Below are 21,806 nucleotides of genomic sequence, written 5' to 3'. Positions count from 1 at the left end.
GAGTTATTAAGTGAGTGGTATTTACCTTAGCTTTCTTAAGATGGCATGAGATAATTTACATTTACAATAAGGAAAAATGATAGATTTCTTTTATTTCTGACATTAATAAGTGTCAAAGTAGAAAAATAAAGCTAAGTCAATATATTATTGTTGCCACAGAAATTGAATTTGTGTCAAAAGGATTTGTGCTTGTGATGTAGTGATTCATATAGTTTTCTTGGAATTAAGTCTCTAGCAGGTGACAACATCAATAATTCACAAAACCAAGGAGACTTTTGAGATTGGTTAATTTATATATGTGGATTAGAAAACAAATGAATAATGTGCTTAATGTATTCTGACGTATTTGAAAATATGCCTTAAAAATCCAGCCTATTAAAACGTCTCTGTTCACAGTATTTATTAGATTTTTTAGATTTTTATTTTTATTTCTTTTACTGTCTCATACATACATTTTTATTTGAAAAGGAACAAATCTATATTTTCTGCTTAGCGTGAAAAGTATTATCCATAGTAATTAAAAAAACTTTTCTCATTATAAAAATAAATATGCTCATTCCAGACAGCTAAGAAAATACAGAAAAATGTAAAAAAAAATTGTTTCAAATCCCACAATCCAGATATATAAAATTAACAGTGGTTCCTGTCTGATTTTTTCCATAAATGTGTATATTAATGAAGTTAGAATTATATTGCAAATGCAATTTTAAATACAACTTTGTTTCATGTAACATTATATTGTAAGCATTTTTGCTATGGTAGGACTGTAATTTAATCTTTCACATATTCTGGGAAGTTTTAGGTTGATTACAATCCTAGCTATTTAAAATAATGCTGTAGTGATATATATCTATGTATAAGAATACTTGATTGTGTTTCTTATTTCCTAAGTATAGATTCTACAAATAGAATTACTAGGTTAAAGAGTAATTACTAGTAGAATTACTAGGTTGAACATAGGATTTGTTTCACCAAATTGTTCTCTCAGAAGGTTTAACCGAATTTATTTCCTTATGGTGATGCTAAAATGTAAACAAATAAGATCCTTCTCAAATATAGAGCAGTGTGATGCGTGGTACTATATAAGTCTCAGGCATATCCAGTCTAAATTTGTGTCTTAGACATGACATCTAAGAGGCTGAGGCACTCTCAGAAATAACATAGTAATTAGATAAGCTTCAGGGTGATTCTGGAAGCTCTGGGACCATTTAAAATCCTTCTACAGCTAATATCTTACTTTTCAGCCTTCTCCAGATAATGAAAAAGGTCTTGGGTTCTGATGACCTCGAACCAGACCTAACTTGTAAAGGGGTTCAGGGATTTGAATTGTCTTTTCCCGGACCCACTGGAGAAGAGTTTTTGATCTGGTAATTTAGGTGAAAAAAACTGGAACAGCTGAAGAGAATATCTTAAAATAGGTATGAAGACTGTGTTACTAGGATTAGTCATTATGTTTTCTCTTTGAAAGAAAAGGAACACGAGTTCTGCTAGAATAAAAAATGACTTGTTAGGTGTTCAGCCCCTGTGATGTGTAATTTAGGTGAGAGTTACAAGTAGCAATTTGAGAATTGGTTTTTCTGGAGAGGTGGTTGTTTTCGAGCAGTTATGTGGAAGACTTTTGATCCTTTTGAAAACCTTGTGCCCTCTTAGAAATGAATCTTTTCTTTTCATGACTGTAAATGGTTGAATGATGCCTCCTTCTGAAACCTGGTCTTTCACAAAGAAGGAGTTATGGAGAAGGCAGGTCTGGATTCTTGGATGCTAAGAGTGCACAAGCCTTGGAAAATGGGCAGTGGACAGGTGTTTATCATCCTAAGATGGGCAGGATTACAGTTTTGAGTAAATGAACAGATTAAAAGATGCTGGTGAGCTTTTTCTGATTCTCACCTGTTCGTAACATCTCCTCTCTCACTTTTCTCCACCTCAAACTAAAAAAATGACCACATGAAGAGTGAGGCAGCTTAAAAGCTTTACTTTATAGTATCTAAGAGCCAGCTCTACTCTTGTCCTCAGTGCTGGGAAAGCTTCAGTATTATTTTTGGACCCTCCTGAGCTGTTAAATCTGGAGCCCTTGAAGAACAATATTTTCACATCTAGGTGTGTTATGTGGTTGCTGGGGAGATACCTCTTAGACCCATCCACAGGTGTGTTTAGTGTCACAGTTGCTAGTATTATTATTTCACATTGCTACAATCTTTATAGTTGGCATTGATATTAAAATAAAGACAGGTGTGTGGACAAGAAATGTTACTAGATTAAAATACATATTTATAAGTGTATTAGTGGAAGGGAATAAGCTGGACTTTAAAACAAAACTGAGCAGATTATAATTATGATTAAAGATTACGATTAAGAGAGGGCTGAGCCTGGCCCTTTCCCCTTAACGTGTAACTGTGTTCTGTTGATCAGAACCTGTCGCCCATTTTTTCAAGCAAATAGTGTCATGTCGTGATTTAATATAATGAACAATTTTTGATACTTAAGTACTAAATATATGCTTATGAGATTGAATTATTGTACCTTAGAGAGAGACTAAGTATTTGAATAAATGATGCAATTGGTGATTCATCCTGCACTCAGAGATTGTTGAATTTTTTTAAATCAGTGCTAATTGGTGCCAGTCACTTCAGGGCACTAAAGCCTGTCCCAACCGTACCAGCTCCCTGTCTCTCACATCTTTAAAATCCTCTGTGCTTCCTGTCTGCACTCTTTTTATCATTTGTTTCTGCGACGTGGATTTTAAATGAGGCACGTGACAGACATTGGTCTGTGTGCAGCCCGGGGGATGTTTAATGCTGATAGTGGTGGAGTGTGGTCCCAGGCTCACTGCAGCAGCAGTGCCCTTGAGCCCCTTAAGTGTACAGGTTCCTAAGCCCCACCTTAGACCTACTGCATCAGGATCTTGGGAAGCTGAGGTCCTGCCATCTACTTTTACGAAGGAAGTCTTGGTGTTTTTCTTGTGCACACTAACAAGCTGAAAACCACTTGGTCTGGAGGGTCTAGTTTATGAGAACTGGGTCCAAGTCACTCGTGTTCAGAGACTTTAATCTTTTTCATTTTTCCCCTTGTTGCTAATTTCTCTTAATGATCCAGTTAAGTGGTGTAAACTTAATAGAATTAAATTGCAACAGCTAAAGATTATTCTAAAATATTACCGTGATTGCCTCTGCTGACAGTGATCCGAGCCTGCTAGCTTGATGCCTGGTGGGCCTTCACGTGTCTAAGGACATCAGTGGACAGAGCCTTTGCTGTCTGCTAATCCACATGTGCCAACCAATGAAAGAAAATGTAAAATTTGCTAAAGCCCTTAGGTTACAGCTTGGAATCTTTTTTTCATTGCGTGTGAACCTCAGGGGTTTGTATGCTGCTTTGTATTACATAATTTATTTGGTCTTTGTTACTTATTTGTCAACTAAGTTGTTGTTGGTGGTGTTCTCCATACCTTGTTATTGACAGCATTTTGCACAGTGCTCTGGATCTATTTTTTGACATCATGTACTGTCTTCAATAAAGGTTTTGATGCCTTGCTTAAATGGGAATATAGAGACCTATGTTCTGTGTTTCTGTCAAAACTGCCCCCCCCTTTTGATTCTATGTTCTTTTGAAGAAAAATCTATAAAGACTTGTTCTCTCTTTCAATTCCAGAGTGATCCTCTTGACCATTCATCCTAGGAACTGTCATTAGCAGAAAACCTGTCTACATGTAGAGCTGCTTTCTTTTTAGGGAGAAATAGAATTAGCAGTTTGAGAAACATAGGACCACAGGAAGAAGGGTGAGGTTTGGCTTAGGAAAAGAGCCCCAGTGTGCTTTAGTACCACACCTTAACCAATTACCAGTGGTCCTGTGTTCAGAGTTGTTTATATTTTGATATTGTCACCACTTTTATTCTATCTCATTGTCATAAAGCATTAACACTATAGAGTCATAGGCCAGATAATGTAACTAAAGGTCACAAAGTCACATCTAGGTGTTAAGTGTTTTAATATGTCTAAAATTGTACGTTTTTAACGTTTCCCCCCCCGGCAAATATAACCCTAATGTTGCTATCAGGTTGTTATTTTTAAGAGTGTTCCTATTTGATTCCATTTAATAGTAGTTTTATGTTTCTGTTTCCTACTTGGTATGAATGTTAGCAAATTCTACTCATGAACTGGATTGATATGGGCAGTTCCTGTTTCCCCCAACCAGACCATATAGTAAAGAGCATGCTGGTAGCTATAAAACAGAAATACTTCTTCATTTTTTTAAGTGTCCTAGTTAACCAGACATTTGAACAGTACTTCAAGTATTAGTATAAAAGCAATAATTTTTTATAATAAAGTTTTTTTTTCTTTTATACATTAAGGATGTCACCCTTGTAGTTTTGTATCTCCAAAAGCAAGGCCAAAACCCCACAGAGTTATCTGAGGATTTTATGTCAGTCGTTCTCTTCTCCCTCCACTTTTTAGAAGTCTGTAATCTAAACAGGTAGGACTTTGAGATAATGTAAACTTTACAATAAACTTGAATTAATATTAGCACTCAAAGATCCTACAGAAGGATGCCACTTGATCTAACCTTTACATTTTTTCACTAAATACTTAGTGTTTCTTTCTTTTTTTCTCCCAATCATATTTGAAGGCGGACTGTGATTAGAGTGATTTAAGTTTTTAGGGGAAATTACTCACACTTAGATCTACTCAAATTTTTTAATGCTAGCTTGTGTTTAGTGATTTCTTTCAGATTGCATGTGGTTAAACGAATACCTATGTAATCTCTGTTTTCTGAAAGCTGAATCTTGAATTGAAAATTATTCTGTCTCTACTGTTTGGATATAGAAACCAGCATTTTTAGATGAGTTTTCCAGCTGTTTACTCTCTTAGTCAACATCTCTAGTCCTGTCATGGGCCCTTGAATTTGCTGTCATCCTGCCCTACTGGCTTCTCTTGCTGGTGGTGAGAATTGATAGATAAGTGTTTTCCAGAAGAGAAGGAATAGTGAACCTGACCTTAACTTCTTGCTTGTCTCTCAGACTCTTAAACTTCCCATTCTTACATCCCTTTGAGTTTTCTTATTTTTCTATGTAAGCATTATACTTCTGTTGTAATTCATTGAGTGTTCTTTTTTGTGAAAGATTGTGTATAATAATATAGCTTGTAATTGGACTTACATGCATGCCTGTATAGTTTTTAAACAACAGGCCAAGCATTTAACAAATTAATTGAGTTGCTAGATCCTCAATGAAATAGTTTAAGGATATTAAAAAAAAAAGCTATGACCAAAAAAATGAATCCTATGTGTCTTGTTTCTACTCAAGAGTGACTACTCTTTTTCTGAAAGTTATGGGTCCAACTCTAATTTAAAAGCCTGTCCTATTTTAGGCCGTTGAAGGTAAATAAAAATGTTCCTCTTGGTTACTTACATCTTCTGAATTTTACATCATGTAATCTACATTCCCTACGTTTTCTGTATAATACTTTCTGTATTTTCTGTGCAGTTTTTAGTTCATAAATCTTACATAGGCCCTAGTCTCATTTCTCTTAAAATTATTTGTCTGCTTTCATTGTTTCTTCTCTCTTCTTTAACATCACTTTATGGCATTTTCCTCAAGGCAACTCAAACTGGCATTTTGGAATATTTCATTTGTGTTAGCACATGTTTTCACTTTATTGTGGCATACTATTCCAAGTAGGATTTCTGCATGATACTTTTTCATTAGCTTTACTTTTCAAGCATTAGGCCACTTAGAATGCTGTTGTGTCAGAAGTTGGCTCTATTCCTTTTTTCTTGTCAGAGGAACTTGAAATGATCCCTTTCAGGTGTGATGTGAGTTGTGACTGGGGTGATACCTCTGGTTGGAGTGTGAGAGAGCGATGTGGTTAACCAAATGCAGTGGGCTGGAAATCTTTACTGGTGGGAAAGCACACATACAGTAGCCATGTGGATTTGGGTTCAATTCTAGTCATGGTCTCTGGGATGAGATTGTGACCCTAAGTGCCTCAGGATCACACCCACTCTCACGGGCCTCTGTGCATACTTGTTAATTTCAACTGCTGAAGTTAATAGTGATTAAAAGTAAATTTTACAACCCAGGATTCAATATTAAGCTTTTGTTAATCCAGTATTATTACTTCTTTGCTCCTAGGTCAGCATATGTGGTCTACTGATCACGTAATTCAGTCTGGAACTGGCATGGTCACTTATCCAGCTGCTTTCTCTTTAGTATAAGCAAAGCTCATGCATGCATGCTGTGTCCCTCCAGTTACTGTTTTTCCTGCCCTAGAAGAAGGAACATCTTCTCTGAAAGGGTGGAGAATCTGGGATAGTGATTTACACTGTACAGATTTTTAACCTGGATCATCATCGAGGTAGATTCATGAGCATAAAAGTGCCATCATCAAGAAATCTACAAACAATAAATGCTGGAGAGGGTGTGGAGAAAAGGGAACCCTCATGCACTGTTGGTGGGAATGTAAATTGATACAGCCACTATGGAGAACAGTATGGCGGTTCCTCAAAAAACTAAAAATAGAACTACCATACGACCCAGCAATCCCACTACTGGGCATATACCCTGAGAAAACTATAATTCAAAAAGAGTCATGTACCACAATGTTCATTGCAGCTCTATTGACAATAGCCAGGACATGGAAGCAACCTAAGTGTCCATCAACAGATGAATGGATAAAGAAGATGTGGCACATATATACAATGGAATATTACTTAGCCATAAAAAGAAACGAAATTGAGTAATTTGTAGTGAGCTGGATGGACCTAGAGTCTGTTCTACAGAGTGAAGTAAGTCAGAAAGAGAAAAACAAATACCATATGCTAACACATATATGTGGAATCTGAGAAAAAAGAAAAAAAAGTCATGAAGAACCCAGGGGCAAGACGGGAATAAAGACGCAGACCTACTAGAGAATGGACTTGAGGATACGGGGAGGAGGAAGGGTAAGCTGGGACAAAGTGAGAGAGTGGCATGGACATATATACACTACCAAATGTAAAATAGATAGCTAGTGGGAAGCAGCCACATAGCACAGGGAGATCACCTCGGTGCTTTGTAACCACATAGAGGGGTGGAATAGGGAGAGAGGGAGACACAAGAGGGAAGAGATATGGGGATATATGTATGTGTATAACTAATTCACTTTGTTATAAAGCAGAAACTAACACACCAGTGTAAAGCAATTATACTCCAATAAAGATGTTAAAAAAAGTGCATTCTAGTTACAAGCATGAATGATGAATTTCATTCTGTTAATAAATATTGAATTTATTGATACCTGTTTGCCATTTATTCCGTTAGATGATGATTGCTAACACATATCCTTTTATACTTTTCGTAGACCTGACCTGATTTCCTGTTTAGGAAATGTGCTTGACACTTTCTCTGCCCTTTTAAAGGTCTAATGCTACAATGAATAAAAAGAAGGAGGATTGGAAATTGATTCCAGCTACTTAAATACAAAATCTTCCCCAACTCCAGAATTTATAAAAACTTGGATTGTTTTTTCCCCCTAAATGCTTAATTTTGCTTTCAAACTCCACTTTGCAGGAAACTAATTTATTCACTTTCTAAAGTGGCCTTGTGTATGTCTAGCAAGGAAATTGGCAAAAGGGTTCTCAAAGAAGTAGCAATGAAATTGAAAAGTGTCTACTGTCAATAACTGGTGATAATCAAACCGATGTTAAAGATGCAAATAGTCATTCCAGTACTCTCTTCTCTTTTATTAGAATTGTTTGAGTTAATTAGCCAGCAAAGTACTTCATTATCTATTATGCTGCATGCTAATGGTAGATTTAAAGTTTCACTTTTATAATTTGAAAAATTTTCTGAAAATCTTATTTAAACCCCTATATCCATTGTGTTCTAAGTCTGTATGGTAGCTAATACTATTATTTGGGAGAATATATTTATTGTACTACAGTGAGGTTTCTAGTGTGTGAGGTTTACAAAGACAAGAAATTTTAGGAGACTATCACATTCAAGGTAACTTTTGTCCATCTTTTTGAGAAAGTGATTAAAACAATATATAATGCATTTTTATTAGACTGTCAGAAATTGAATTACATTCAACTTAGCGTTGTAGAATTTTAAATGTACTCTATTAACTAAAATTAAAAAAGCTGTTATAAATTACTGATATGATTGGTTTCTTTCATTTGCAGCATTTAAATATTAGGACACTGACGGATGATATGGTAAGATTATCCTTGATGTTTCCTTTGTTGTGAATCTTAACTAACCATGTAATGTTGATGGTGTGCTGCACTAACACCTTTGAAATTGCTACAAACTGCATGTTTTGGAAATGGACTCTTTTTATAGTGCTAAAGTAAGATGTAGAACTGGTGAAATACATTAGATTGTTGCTTTCAAATAGTAAAAGGGACTAGTCAATATGTTCATTTAAAAATTTTGTTTAATCACAAGTTGTTAGTCAACTTGGAATCATTCAAATCACCTCTCTTTCTTTGAGGGTGAATAGCACACTTCAGAAAGAGGTACAAGGATAGCTAAAGACATGTCAGCTTTTCAAAAATATGTAGTTGCTAATTAAACCAGAGTAAAATATCACACATATATTTTTAAAAAGTTTTGTTTAAAAACGAGAGAACTAAGCACGCCTTATCCTATATTCTGCATGCTTAAAATAATCAGCTTTCTTATAAGTACTTAACATTTTATATCACTGTTAGATATTCTTATATATTCAAATGAATTTTTCTGAGAAGTATATTTTTGAATGTAACTCTTGGTTAACGGTAAAAAATAATAATAACAGCGAGACCCAAATAAACAGTAGCACCAAAAATACAGAAGCATGATATAGAGGACCAAGCACAGCACTTCGATAACTAGGATTTGAATTCAGCTTCACTTTATGTCAAATATGAAACAGTGCCTAGAACACACTGAGCACTCAAAAAGTGTTTAGCACCCCCGATATCCAAAGTACCATCTTTGGCACATGGTTTAGGTGGGCATAAAAAGACGAATGAGATGTAGATCTGGACATGCACGATTTAAAAAATTGAATCAGAACGCTATGTTTTGTTCCTCTGGATAGTATCTAAGAAAAGGATATTTATGTAAACTTTTCTGGATAACATTTATTTCTCATAGGATAATATTCAGAAACGGTAGTAATATTGAGCACTTATGCAGATTATGTATATAACTTCTCACCCTGCAAGGTGGGTGATGTACTTATTTTAGTGCTGAGTGCATCAGGGCTCAGGCAGCCTAAGTAGGTAGCTTGCCCAAGTATGCACAGCTCTCAGGTGGTGTAGCTGTGGCTTGAGTCTTGTTCCATGTAGCTCCAAATCCACACACTTGCTGTGCTGACTTAGCCTTCAGATGGCTCCTAAGGCCAATAATAAAACCATGTGCAATTATTAAGTATTAACTTTTATGAGAATCTACAGTGGTATATTTGCAAAGCCTTATTGAGGTATAATTCACATAGCATGTAGTTCACCCATTTAAAGTGTATGATTCAATGGTTTTTAGTATAATTGCAGAGTTGTAAAACAATCACCACAATCAATTTAAGAACATTTTCATTACCCAAAAAGAATATATATATTCTTTTTATATAGAATATACTATATAGAATTTTTATATAGAATATACTATACCTGTGAATAGTCTCTCCCGAATTATTCCCAACTCGCTCAGCCCTAGGCAATGTCCAGTCTACTTTCTGTCTATAGATTTGCCTCTTCTGGACACTTTATATAAATGGAGTCTTACGTGCTCTTTTGTGACTGAATTCTTCTACTTGGCATAATGTTTTCAAGGTTCATCCATGTTGTGGTGTTCATATTTTGTGGGCACTCTACATTTTATTTTCCTCTTTTCATTCAGACCCCATCCTTACCTTTGTTTCATGACTCTGTCTTTGCACTTTGCCAACCCATAATCTCTATCCCAAGTTCTAGAAACAGAGTCATGTTGTGGAGTGGCTTCAGTGGGCCACTCTGGAAGCCATCGTGCTCTGATCTTACATTAGTAAATGGGTTCCTCCTCAGTGAAGACTTTCTCTCTCCATCCTGTCTCCATTCCTTGCCTCTCCCCTCATCCTTGCCCCTGGGCTTGGTAGGGTCAGAACTTTTGGGTTTTACCATAGTGCCCTGTGCATATTTTTATCAAAGCAGTACCTGATTTATGGTCTGTCTGTCTTTTTTTTTAAAATTTTTATTGGAGTATAAGTGACTTACAATGTTGTGTTAATTTCAGATATACAGCATAGTGAATCAGTTATACATATACATATATCCATTCTTTTTCAGATTCTTTTCCCATATAGGTTATTACAGAATATTGAGTAGAGTTCCCTGTGCTATACAGTAGGTCCTTATTAGTTATCTGTTTTATATATAGGAGTGTGTATATGTTAATCCCGATCTCCTAATTTATCACTTCCTTCCATATTTCCCCTTTGGTAACCATAAGTTTGACTTCCACATCTGTGAGTCAGTTTCTGTTTTGTAAATAAGTTCCTTTGTATCATTTTTTACTAGATTCCACATATAATGATATCATATGATATTTGTCTTTCTCTGTCTGACTTACTTCACTTAGTATGATAATCTCTAGGTCCAACCATGTTACTGCAAATGGCATTATTTAGTTCTTTTTTATGGCTGAGTAAAATTCCATTGTATATATGTACCACGGTGGCTTCTTTATCCTTTCCTCTGTCGATGGACATTTAGGTTGCTTCCATGTCTTGGCTATTATGAATAGAGCCGCAGTGAACATTGGGGTGCATGTATCTTTTCGAATTATGGTTTTCTCCAGATATATGCCCAAGAGTGGGATTGCTAGATCATATGGTAGCTCTATATTTAGTTTTTTAAGGAACCTCCATACTGGTCTCCATAATAGTTAATACCAATTTACATTCCCAATTTACAATGTAGGAGGGTTCCCTTTTCTCCATACCCTTTCCAGCATCTATTTGTTTGTAGATTTTTTTGATGATGGCCTATGGTCTGTCTTTCTCACTGGTTTAAACCTTTTGAACACAGAGACAATGTGTTGTTATTAATACTTCCAGGCATGTTGTCTGGCACATGTTAAGCATTTTCATAAATTAGTTCAACAAATGAAAGAACGAGCCTCTCTTTTGATAACCTGCCTGGTATTGTAGTTTCCTGGGATCTGGGCCTGGCTTGGTCCTGGTCAAGCTTCCTGGAGATGGAGTCTTGCCTTTGCACAGAGTAGAGAAGCTTTGACCAGGACATGATGTCAGCCTTTCTGACCACCTGGCTGGATTTCTGACTGTTGCCTTGACCTACCTTCATCTTAGATGTTCACATGATTGACTGTCCTGGATTCCTTGCTACCCTCTCCTTCCAGGGAAAGATTGAGCAGGCAGTCTAGTTTAGGCAGCTGGCCCATTGTTGTGGAGGTCAGAGAATAAGCACGGCTGTCTTGAACAGGAGACACCAACAACTCAGTTCTTTCTTGGTCATTGTTGATTGATGCCGTGTGGAAAGAGAATTGGACTTGGAATCAGAAGACTCTTGTTGGAAGACAGAACTTCACCACTTCTTAGCTCTGTGACCTTGGCAGATCAATTATTAGACTGTTCACTTATCATTGAAGCAGGACTAATTTTATACCTTCTCTGCCTTCCTCACAGGGTTTTGGTGAGTCTCATTTAAGCTCAAGTATCTTGACTACTGCATTCAGTTCTGTCCATTTTTACCCCCTTTAAAAAATACTTCCCAATGTGTGGACAGAGGGGTGGTGTGACTGACTTATTTGCAGTTGACCCTTACATGGTATGTGTGTTACAGAGCAATGCAGAGCTTTGAGGAGGGAGAGGATAGCTGGATATTTTGAGGGCTCTTTAAACTATTTCTGGTGAGTCAGAGCGCAGGGAAACATTTGCCATGATGCTTTGATGTGTGCTAGCGATATGTTTTGTAATTAAAGTTTGCCACCCCTGCAACATGTGTTGCATGTGTGCTTTTAATTTAGAACTTCCTAAAGTGAATAGTCTTTTTTGGGCAGGACTTGAGAGAAGAAATATAAGAATGGCATCTGCTGTAGTCATATGTTTGAATAATAGTATTTTAAATACATTAAATTGAAGGTTATTTCTTAAATTACTGTCAGAATTTAATTTCATAGGACACTGTTGGGTTAAAGGAATGAAGTATTACTGTAGCCTTGAGGCCCCTAGGCAGATTTAATATACTTTAAACAGCGTTTGCTCTATGAATATTTGGGCACCCACTAGGTATGAAGTGCTGTCCAAGGTGCTAGGGTAATATAAAGGTGAAAAAAATCATTTAGCTTACAACGCTTCATTGTTTATACCTGGGTTGAAAGGAAAGCTTTCCTTGTAGTGGCAAAAATGTTGGGAGGAGGACACTGAAGGGGGGCACATGTGAAAAGGTAAGCTGGATGAAATTGAATGTGGATGTCACAGTGCTGAGTTTTCCATCAAAGTGTCCACTGGGTGTTTCTGTGGGGCAGGCATTATTTTTGACCTGCTTTTTTCTCCCTTGTCCCTCACAACTATTTGCCTAAAGTACAGCTCTCCTGCTGATCTTCATCTCTCCTTTCATCTCTCTGCAGCCAACGTTACTGTCGTAATCCCTTGTGTGGCCTGCAGCGATGGTTTTCAAGCTTTTTTGATTAGGACCCACAGTAAGAAACACACTTTATTTTGTAGCCCAGCACACATACAGAAATTCTCTCTGTCAAAACAAAAGTTTTTTAAGAACCAATATTTAATGTTTCTAAGCACAATGAACTCTAATCATTTTCTTTTCCTTCCTTTCTACTCCTTTTTACTCCTCTCCATTCCATGAAAAAAAAGAAAGGTGATCCATTCCACTAAATTGACTTCAAGACACCAGATAGTCCACAATTACAGCTAGCAAAACAGACATCGTCCTGTACAGCAACTAGAGGAAGTTCTGAGATCTCCATTAGTGTCTGCTCTTCATTACATGTAGGTGAATGTAGGGGAGTGGGGTTCGGGTGCCAGCTCTGCCATGTACTAGCTTTGAATGTCATTTAGCTTTTGAGCCCTGGCATCCTTGTTTATAGGGGTTTTTATAAGAGCTAAATTAAGTAATATATACTAAAATGCTTGGTAAACCATGCATTCACAATATTAGTGATTAGTAATATGCACTTTAAAAAAATTGAGGTATGATTTACATATAATGTATTAATTTTAAAAGTGCAGTCTGAATTTTGACAAATGTATACAATCATGCATACACTACAGTTATGTAAAACATTTCCATCACCTCAAAAAGTTTCCTCTGTGTCCTTTGCAGTCAGTTCTCTTCCCCCTTCCCAGCTCTTGGAAAATACTGATCAGTTTTCTGAACTATACAGTAGTTCATTTTCTAGAATTTCATATAAATGGCAATTCATTGTATTTTGCCATTGTGTCTGGCTTCTTTTACTTAGCATAATGCTTTTGAGACTCATCTAGTGATTGGGTGTATCAGAAATTTGTTCTTTTTGTTACTGAATAGTATTCCCTTGTTTGGTAATACTAAAGTTGGTTTATATATTCAACAGTTTGGGTTGTTTGCAGTTTTTGGCTGTTAGGAAAAACTGCTATGAACATTTGAGTGCAGTTGTTTTTGGACATATGTTTTCATTTCGGAGGGCGAGTCATATGGTTTTAACTTTATAAGACACTAATAAATTGTTTCCTCCAGTGACTAATGATGTTGGGCATCTTTTCATGTGTTTATCTGCCATTCCTATCTTGTTTGAAATGAAATGTCTATTACTAAATATAGGACTATTCAAATTTTCTATTTCTTCTTGAGTGAGACCTGGTAGTTTGTCTTTTAAGGAATTCTTTTTCATATTATCTATGTTGTTGAATTATGAATTATTTGTGGTATTTCCTTATCTTTTTAATATAGGATCTGTATTTATTTCTCCCTTTTCCAATTCTGATATTGATAATTTGTCTTCTGTTTTTCCCCTGATTAGTTTGTCTAGAGGTTTGTCAATTTTATTGATCTTTTCAAAGAACCAGGTTTTGGTTTCACTAATTTTCTTTTCATTTATTTGTTAATCTTTATCATTTCTATACTTTTGCTTTATTCTTTTTCTGGCTTCTTAAGGTAGAAGCTTAAATAATTGATTTGAGAACTTTGTTTTCTAATAAGAATTTTATGCTATAAATTTCCCCTGAGAACTGCTTTAGCTGCTAATCTTCTGAATATTCAAAATAGTTTTAAATTTCCTGTTGATTTCTTCTTCTACCCATTGATTATTTAGGTATATGTTGTTTAATTTTCAAATGTTTGAAGATTTTCCTGATATCTTTCTGTTACTGATTTGTAATTTAATTCCCTTGTGGCCAGTGACCATACTTTGTGTGATTTCAGTCTTTTTCAATTTGAGTCTTGCTTTCTGTCCCAGAATGTGGTCTGTCCTGGTAGATGTTCCATGTGTATTCTGCTTTTGTTAGAATTGATCCATAAATGGTTAATAGGCCAAATTGGTTGATAGTGTTGTTCACATCTTCTATATTCTGATTTTCCGTCTGCTTTTTAAAAAAATTATTGAGGAGTGTTGAAATCTCCAAGTATAATTTTGGATTTTTTATTTTTCTTTTTAGTTCTTTCAGCTTTTGCTTCATGTTTTATGAAGCTCTGCAACTGAGTGCATATACATTTTGGATTGTTGTTCCAATTTATCATTATAAAATAATCCTTTTTATCCCCAGTGATATTCATTACTTTTTAGTCTTTGGAAATTTAATGGATTTCTCTGCTCTGCCTGATACAGTTATTTCCTTCCTCTTTGAAAAACAAAGATTTCTTGGCTTCTGTGGCACCAAACTTTATAGGTTTTCATATCCCTCTGATTTTTCCTTTTCTATCTCTGTTGTGTGTGTTTTTCCTTTGCCTATCCTAAAACTATTGTCATTTCTCAGGTTGCTTTCCTGAAGCCATTGCTCCTCTCCTGTGTATATAGTACTTGACTTGGTATATCTTTGTGTATATCTTTGTGTATATCTCTGTCTATGATCTTTCCCTCAAGTTGAGACATTCATGCATTGACCTAGAATACCTTCACATGGATGTCTCATTTTTACTTGAAACTCTTATGTGCCCCAAATTAAACGCTTTACTTCCCTCTTAAACACGTTTCTATTCCTATATTTTCATAGATGGTAACTTCACCCTTCCAGTGTTTCTGATTATTTCTTGAATATATTCTCTTCTCTCAAGTCTTCTGTGAGAGCACTAGTCTCTTTATTATCTCATCAGGACTCTCACAACTTTCTATTGCTTCCTAAAAAGCCAACTTCCTGCACAGAAACCAGAGTGACCTATCTAAATTGCATGTCTGACCATATTTTATCCTATTTGAAACTGCTTAATTGCACCTATTATCTATAGGTCAAGCCTAAAGCTTTTTGACGTGGCACATAAGGCCTCCATGGTAGGACCCTGCTTCTCTAACTTGGTATACGTCTCTCAGTCAACATGCAGGAATCTTCCAGGGAATAGAAAGTTGTAAGATAAGTTGCTGGAGAATTTACTTAGAGAAAGTAGAAACACAGCTGCTGATTGGAAAAAGGAGTGTTATGTGATAGTAAGGACAATTAATTACTAGCTATGTGCCAAATAGCGTTCCAAATGTTAGCTTTATAAACACATTCAGTTTTCACAACAAGCCTCTGAGTGGGCATTATTATTATTCCCTTTTTCAAATACAGAGAGACTGAGGCAAGAGATAGTATAAATAACTTGTTCAAAGTCACAGGAGGCAGCTGGGAAAACTGGCAGACTGGCCCCAGAGAACATGATCTTTACCAAGAGAGTTATACTGCCATTTAAGTCCTATCCCTTTCTCCACTCAGAGTGCCAGTGTAAAATCTAGACGTATTCAATATATCTCCTTATTTTCTGCTTTTCTCTTGCAGCCACCCATATGGGACTACTGATCTTGAAACTGACAAGGAAAAGTTGTATCATAGCCATCGATCTTAATCCTGAGAAAATTATAATTATAAAGATATATTGTATCTAAGAATTTTTCTGTGATAAGAAATGAACTGTTTTGAATATTTCTAGTAAACAAAACTGAAAAAGGTCTGTCCAAAAGGAATAATGATATGTGTGACTGAGAGAAGGCAACAGGTAAAGGATATAAGTTTTCTTAATTGCAAAGGATGTAGAAAAACTTCTGTATGGAAATCACAGATCTAGCAACAACGGCAGCCTGCTGCCAGGTATACCTGCAGGCTTTCTTGGTTCCCCTCGGGAATGGGGTCTTAGAGACGCTGAGGGTTTCATGGTCTGGGTGTGCATTCTGGTGAGTGCTTTGAGAAGCTTTCCCTGTTCTCCATGGGCCTTCAGACTCACTCAGTATAACTAACTGCTGCCAGACCACTCCAGCATATTCCTGGGTGTTTTCTGTGAGACTGGTTCACTCGAAGATGAGTTTCCAGATGGATGTGCCTGACAGGCTTGGATTTTGTCTACCTGCAGAGTATTCCTGTGCCTACCTAGATGTGCTGTGTCTTGTGAGATATATGTTAAGTTAGATGCCATACTTACGAAAGAAAATAAAATGATTTTGATTATCTGAATTTGTGTCTAACTCGCAAGTATGATCACGGGACCTAAATCATTAACTTTAAAAAAAAAGCTCAATGGAAAAGAATAATTTAAAATAATTTTATAATATTGGCCTAATAAGATATAAAGCTTTCTGTACTATAATTTGTTCATTTTGCATTTTTATTCTTATTTTTCCTTTTTAAGTTAAAAATGAATGATAAAGCAAAAAGTATGATAATATATTCTGTAGCTTTTCTGTAAAACTATATATTCAAAATATTCTGTGTAAAGTAGGTATACCAGCATGGACTGGGACAACTGAATATACGTGAAAATAAGTTCTATAAAACTTAAACTATTTACTAAGTTGGGTGGGCCTTTCTGAGTCCATTAATATGAGTTAATTAGAGCTTCCTGTACTTAGATTTTCAGTAGTAACACTTAAGTGCTATCTTGGACTTTTTAAATATTTATGGGCTGGTTTAGAGAGCTCCTCTTCAAATCAGTCGAAACTTGGGAATAAGATCAAGAGCTCTCAGAGTTGAATATGCTAAGATGTAGTAGGGTATGCAGACTTGTTTATTCATCCTTTTATCCATTCATTCATGAAGCCTTTATTGAGGGCTTAGTACTATTATAGGAATAGAGAAATGAATAATCTGTCTCTGCCCTTTGGGAACAGTGGGGAAACAGATGTGTACACAGCCAGTATACAGTTGTAGTGCAGTGATATGGGCTGGAATGGCACAGTGGTAAGGTCAACTTTGGTCTTTGAGAAGACTTCATAGAGAAGGTGACTTTTCAGTTGAGTTTTAAAGGACAGGTTGGAATACAGGCTGGCAGGAGTGGTAGTAATTTTTTTACTCTAATAATTTTACTTCCTGGATATCAGTGGAATGGATTCCTAGTGGAAGTGTCAAGTTGGCAAGTAGAAAGCCATTGTTGATGTCTTCAGATAATTTTTGTGTATGGGTAGTATTGGTCTATGTCTTAAAAATAGTCTGATACTTATTTACAGAGCTAATTTATATTTCCTTTCAAGCATATAGTATTATAATATTTGAATATATGCAATTAGAAACTGTATTTGAGTAGATGTGGGTATATATAACTTTGAGGTATTTTGAATATTAAATTCTTTTAAAATGTATTTGTGCTCTTTTCCTTTGAGTGGGTATTTTCCTTACTATCTTATACCATGGTATTAAATTACAGAAATTCATACTTGTTTTTAGTGTAGGGGACTGCTCTTTGAAATAACAGTGTTGGGAAGAGTCTGGGTTTTAAAATTTAATATATAAAAAGCATAATGTCTGGAATTCTCCATGATATGCTGTGTTAATTATTCCTTATTTAAAATATCGTTGAGAAGGATTTAGAAGTGCAGATGCAGTAGCTTGTGTCCTGGGCATGGAAGGTAGGAAGCTATTCATTAATTAACCCAGTTAACAAATATTAATAGAACACCCACTACATGCTTAGGACCATGCCAAGTTCCAGGAACATTTAGTGAATAAAACAACAATTCTTGTTCTCAAGGACTTAAAGGTTTGTTGAGTAAACATATGTATGATGAAAGGCAGTTTCAGAGTAGTATACATATAATATAATGGAAAGCACTAGGTCTGAGGGCGTCTAATCCAGTTTTGAGGTGTCAGAAAGGCTCCTATATGAGATGTAGTTCAAACTGAAAGCTAAGGATTGAGTTGAAATTAGCCAGATAAAGGGGATGGGATAGGAGTTGTGGGTGTGGATAGGTTCTAGGCATGAGGGATAGCTTGTGCATGTGTAGAAGACTCTAGGTTATTCATTATATCTAGATCATATAAGGGTGGTGGAGTAGTGAAAAGATTGTCTGGAGAGGAAGTAAGATTTAGATTAAAGTGGACCTTTGAGCCATGGTAAGATATTTGAGGGTCATCCTCTGAGTAATGGGGTTACAAAGGCTGAAGGTTTTAAGCACAGGAGTGAGGGACATGATTTGATTTGTGTTTCGGTAAGATCAAATTGACATCAGTGCAGAGAATAGCTCGGGGTGGGGTAGAGGTAGGGGGCAGTGAAGACACAGGGACAAGTTTGGAGGCTGCAGCAATTGTTCAGGTGGCCTGAACTAGGGTAGTGGCAGTAGGGGCAGAGGGCAGAGAGAAGATAAATTGAGAAGATACAGTCCACGTGGTTTGATTTATGTTTCCTAGTTAATTTTCATTAAAGTTATTACAATTCAAATCACTTTTCTACTGACCAGAGTCAACATCAGAAGTCATAATCAATCCACATCTTCACTAAGCACCTGTGTGCTTCTCCCCCATCCAGGTCTGTTTATTTTTTTAATCTGACAGTATCTCCCAACTTCTCCAGCCTTCAAAAACCCTCCTACTTTGCTCTTTGGAACTCAAAGCCTGTTACCTTTGAATGTTTGCTTTCCTCTTGCTTTACTTGAAACTTAGGGGTTATTTGAGGACTTTATTTTCCTGGTAGCTCTTCATTCAAAAGCTTCCAGCTCTTCTTGAGCATTTTTATTTCATTTCTCCATGTTGGTCTCAACTGTAGGTCATCTAGTCCCTCCCATTGATTCACTGCAAGCATTAGAACTTGAGTTACTTTCTTTTCCACCACTATTTCTGTTATTATTCCATATCTACCTACCAGGGACTCTTAACCTGTGGTCCATGGACCACCAAGGGGTTTGTGGTAGAATTCATGGTGTTATTGAACTTAATGGGAAAGGATTAAATCTTTTTAATTAACCTTTAAGTGAAACTTAGTATTTAAAAAAATTATAAACATAGGCAAAACAAAAAAACAAATAAGCAACCAAACACATGCACAGTAGGATTGGACTTGTTACTTTATCACAGATAAAGAAAGACTGAGGCCTTCGTTCTTCCCTACGTGGGCATTTCCATTGGCTGCTCTGCACATGGCACTTGGCTGTGGAATACATACTTCATGTGGTAACTTATTTTCAAGCAATTTAAAGGAATTTCAATAATATAATGTTTCTCATTTAATGATATTAAAATACTGTATGAAATCTAAATGTGAGCAAATCATTGTAAGTAGTTAATTTTTTTTTGGGGGGTGGTACTTTTTCATCTTTTCAAAGAAGCGTCTGGCTAAAGAACTTTTCATAAATTTCAATAATACAAGTTAAAAGTGGGAAATGCCCATTTGTAATATTTAGGAACATTGAAGGTAGAATGAGGTAGTTGGTGGGTTTGTGGGAATTGTTATTGGGTGATTGTACCTATGACTGGGGTGGTTAGCTTATCACACCTGAAACAATGAACGGCCAGTTTTCCTCCCCACAACGATGTCTCTTTGTAATAGTGATGTCACCAGCATTTTAGTAAAGACCATGGAACAACTCAGGTACACTGCTTCGCTTGTAACATGCACCATCTCCTGTAATTCTCATATCAGCCTCACCAGGTTCCCTGTGTATCCCCTTTCCAAAGCCTCTCTCGAGGTTCCTTCTCAACCCTGGAATTAATCGCTGGTCTCTATCTGTTGCTAATTTACTTATGATTTTCTTGAGGGCCTTTACAATACTTTATTTGTAATTTGTTATTATATTTTTCCCTTAAGTGGTAAACATTTATGGGATGGCACTATGTTTTATGTGTTTTATCTCTAGTAATTGCTTATTTATCCATACCTTCAAGTACTTATTGACTGCTAGCTTTCTGCCAGCAACTGTTCCATAGGCTGAACACACAACAATGGCTGTAACAGTTACCTGCTGCTGTGTAACAAACTAAGCCGAAACAGCAAACATTTATTATCTCGTATTGTTTCTGTGGGTCAGGAGTTTGGAATTTGCTTAGCTGGGTGGTTCTGACTTGGTGTCTCAGGAGGTTGCGGTGAAGATGTTGTCTAGAGCTCTCATATCTGAAGGTTTGACTGGGGCTCCCGGGATGGCTTAAGCACATGGCTGTTGGCAAGACGCCTCCCTGCTTCTCTAGCTTCTTTAGCTCAGTTCTTTGCCCTTTGGGCCTCCCCCTAGGTCTTCTTGAGTGTCCTCGTGATCTGGCAGCTGGCATATCCTAGAGTGAGTGATCCAAGAGGGAGCAAGACAAAAGCTGTAATGTCTCTTATGACCTAGTCTTGGAAATGACACTCCATAGTTTTCACAGTGTGCTGTTGGTTACACAAGTCAGGGGATCATTGGGGGCTGTCCTAGAGACTGGCCACCACAAATAAGACAGTTGATGGTTTGTCTAGCATGGAACTTACATTTTGGTGGGAAAGAGGCAGAGTCAACACTTACAAAATATATGAAAATTATAGGTTTTTGTAAGTCATATGTCAGGACATATGAACAAAATAAATTGTGTGCTGTGACAGAGAAAGGGGAGTGGGTGAGCTCATGTTCTACTTTAGATAGAGTGGTCAGCCTTTTAACCTGAAGCTGAAAGGTGAGAAGTAGTTTTATTTCATATTAACAACTCACTGCCATATTAATTAAGTGTGGTGTACCACCTGCAAATAGCACTATAATAGAATTCCCTCAGTCTTCTGTGTATCTAACCAGGTCTTCACCAAAGATAATATCCTGGAAATTTTAAGTAGTTTGGTTACGGTAACCCAGCAAGCAAGGGGCTGGGCAGGATTCAGAAGTCAGACACTGGAGCCATGTTTTTAATCAGTAAGTTGCTTGGTTAGTAATAAAGATAATTAAAAAGGCAAGTTACTTTAGCTGTTAAGTTTTTTCCTTCTCTTAAATGTAGTACAAGATTGCATGAAAACTGATAATTTTAAGTGATATATTTTTCTGGATTTCAGGTATTGATCACAAATAGTTTTTCTGACTTTTCAAATTCTAAGATGACTAATAATTACATATCTTCCTTTTTTTTAAAACATCTTTATTAGAGTATAATTGCTTTACAATGGTGTGTTAGTTTCTGCTTTATAACAAAGTGAATCAATTATATACATATGTCCCCATATGTCTTCCCTCTTGCATCTCCCTCCTTCCCACCCTCCCTATCCCACCCCTCTAGGTGGTCACAAAGCACCGAGCTGATCTCCCTGTGCTATGTGGCTGCTTCCCACTAGCTATCTGTTTTACGTTTGGTAGTGTATATGTGTCCATGCCACTCTCTCACTTTGTCCCAGTTTACCCTTCCCCCTCCCTGTATACTCAAGTCCATTCTCCAGTAAGTCTACATCTTTATTCCCATCTTGCCCCTAGGTTCTTCTGACCACTTTTTATTCTTTTTTTAGATTCCATATATGTGTG

At 36.4% G+C, this 21,806-nt stretch overlaps 1 protein-coding gene across 1 annotated transcript in view; it reads left to right on the top strand.

Annotated features, from left to right (window-relative positions):
* DIAPH3 (diaphanous related formin 3) overlaps positions 1–21,806 on the top strand; it is a 538,397-nt gene that overhangs the window by 19,673 nt on the left and 496,918 nt on the right. The window contains exon 2 of the mRNA XM_081214488.1: positions 8,156–8,188. Within this exon, the coding sequence (XP_081070614.1) occupies positions 8,156–8,188 (33 nt within the window). The remainder of the gene's footprint in view (positions 1–8,155; positions 8,189–21,806) is intronic.

Source organism: Mesoplodon bidens (genome assembly GCF_964165515.1).
Source record: "Mesoplodon bidens genome assembly, chromosome: 17".
Classification (NCBI taxonomy): domain Eukaryota; kingdom Metazoa; phylum Chordata; class Mammalia; order Artiodactyla; family Ziphiidae; genus Mesoplodon; species Mesoplodon bidens.
The sequence above is the reverse complement of the archived record's forward strand: the minus strand, read 5'-3'. Positions and strand labels throughout refer to the sequence as shown.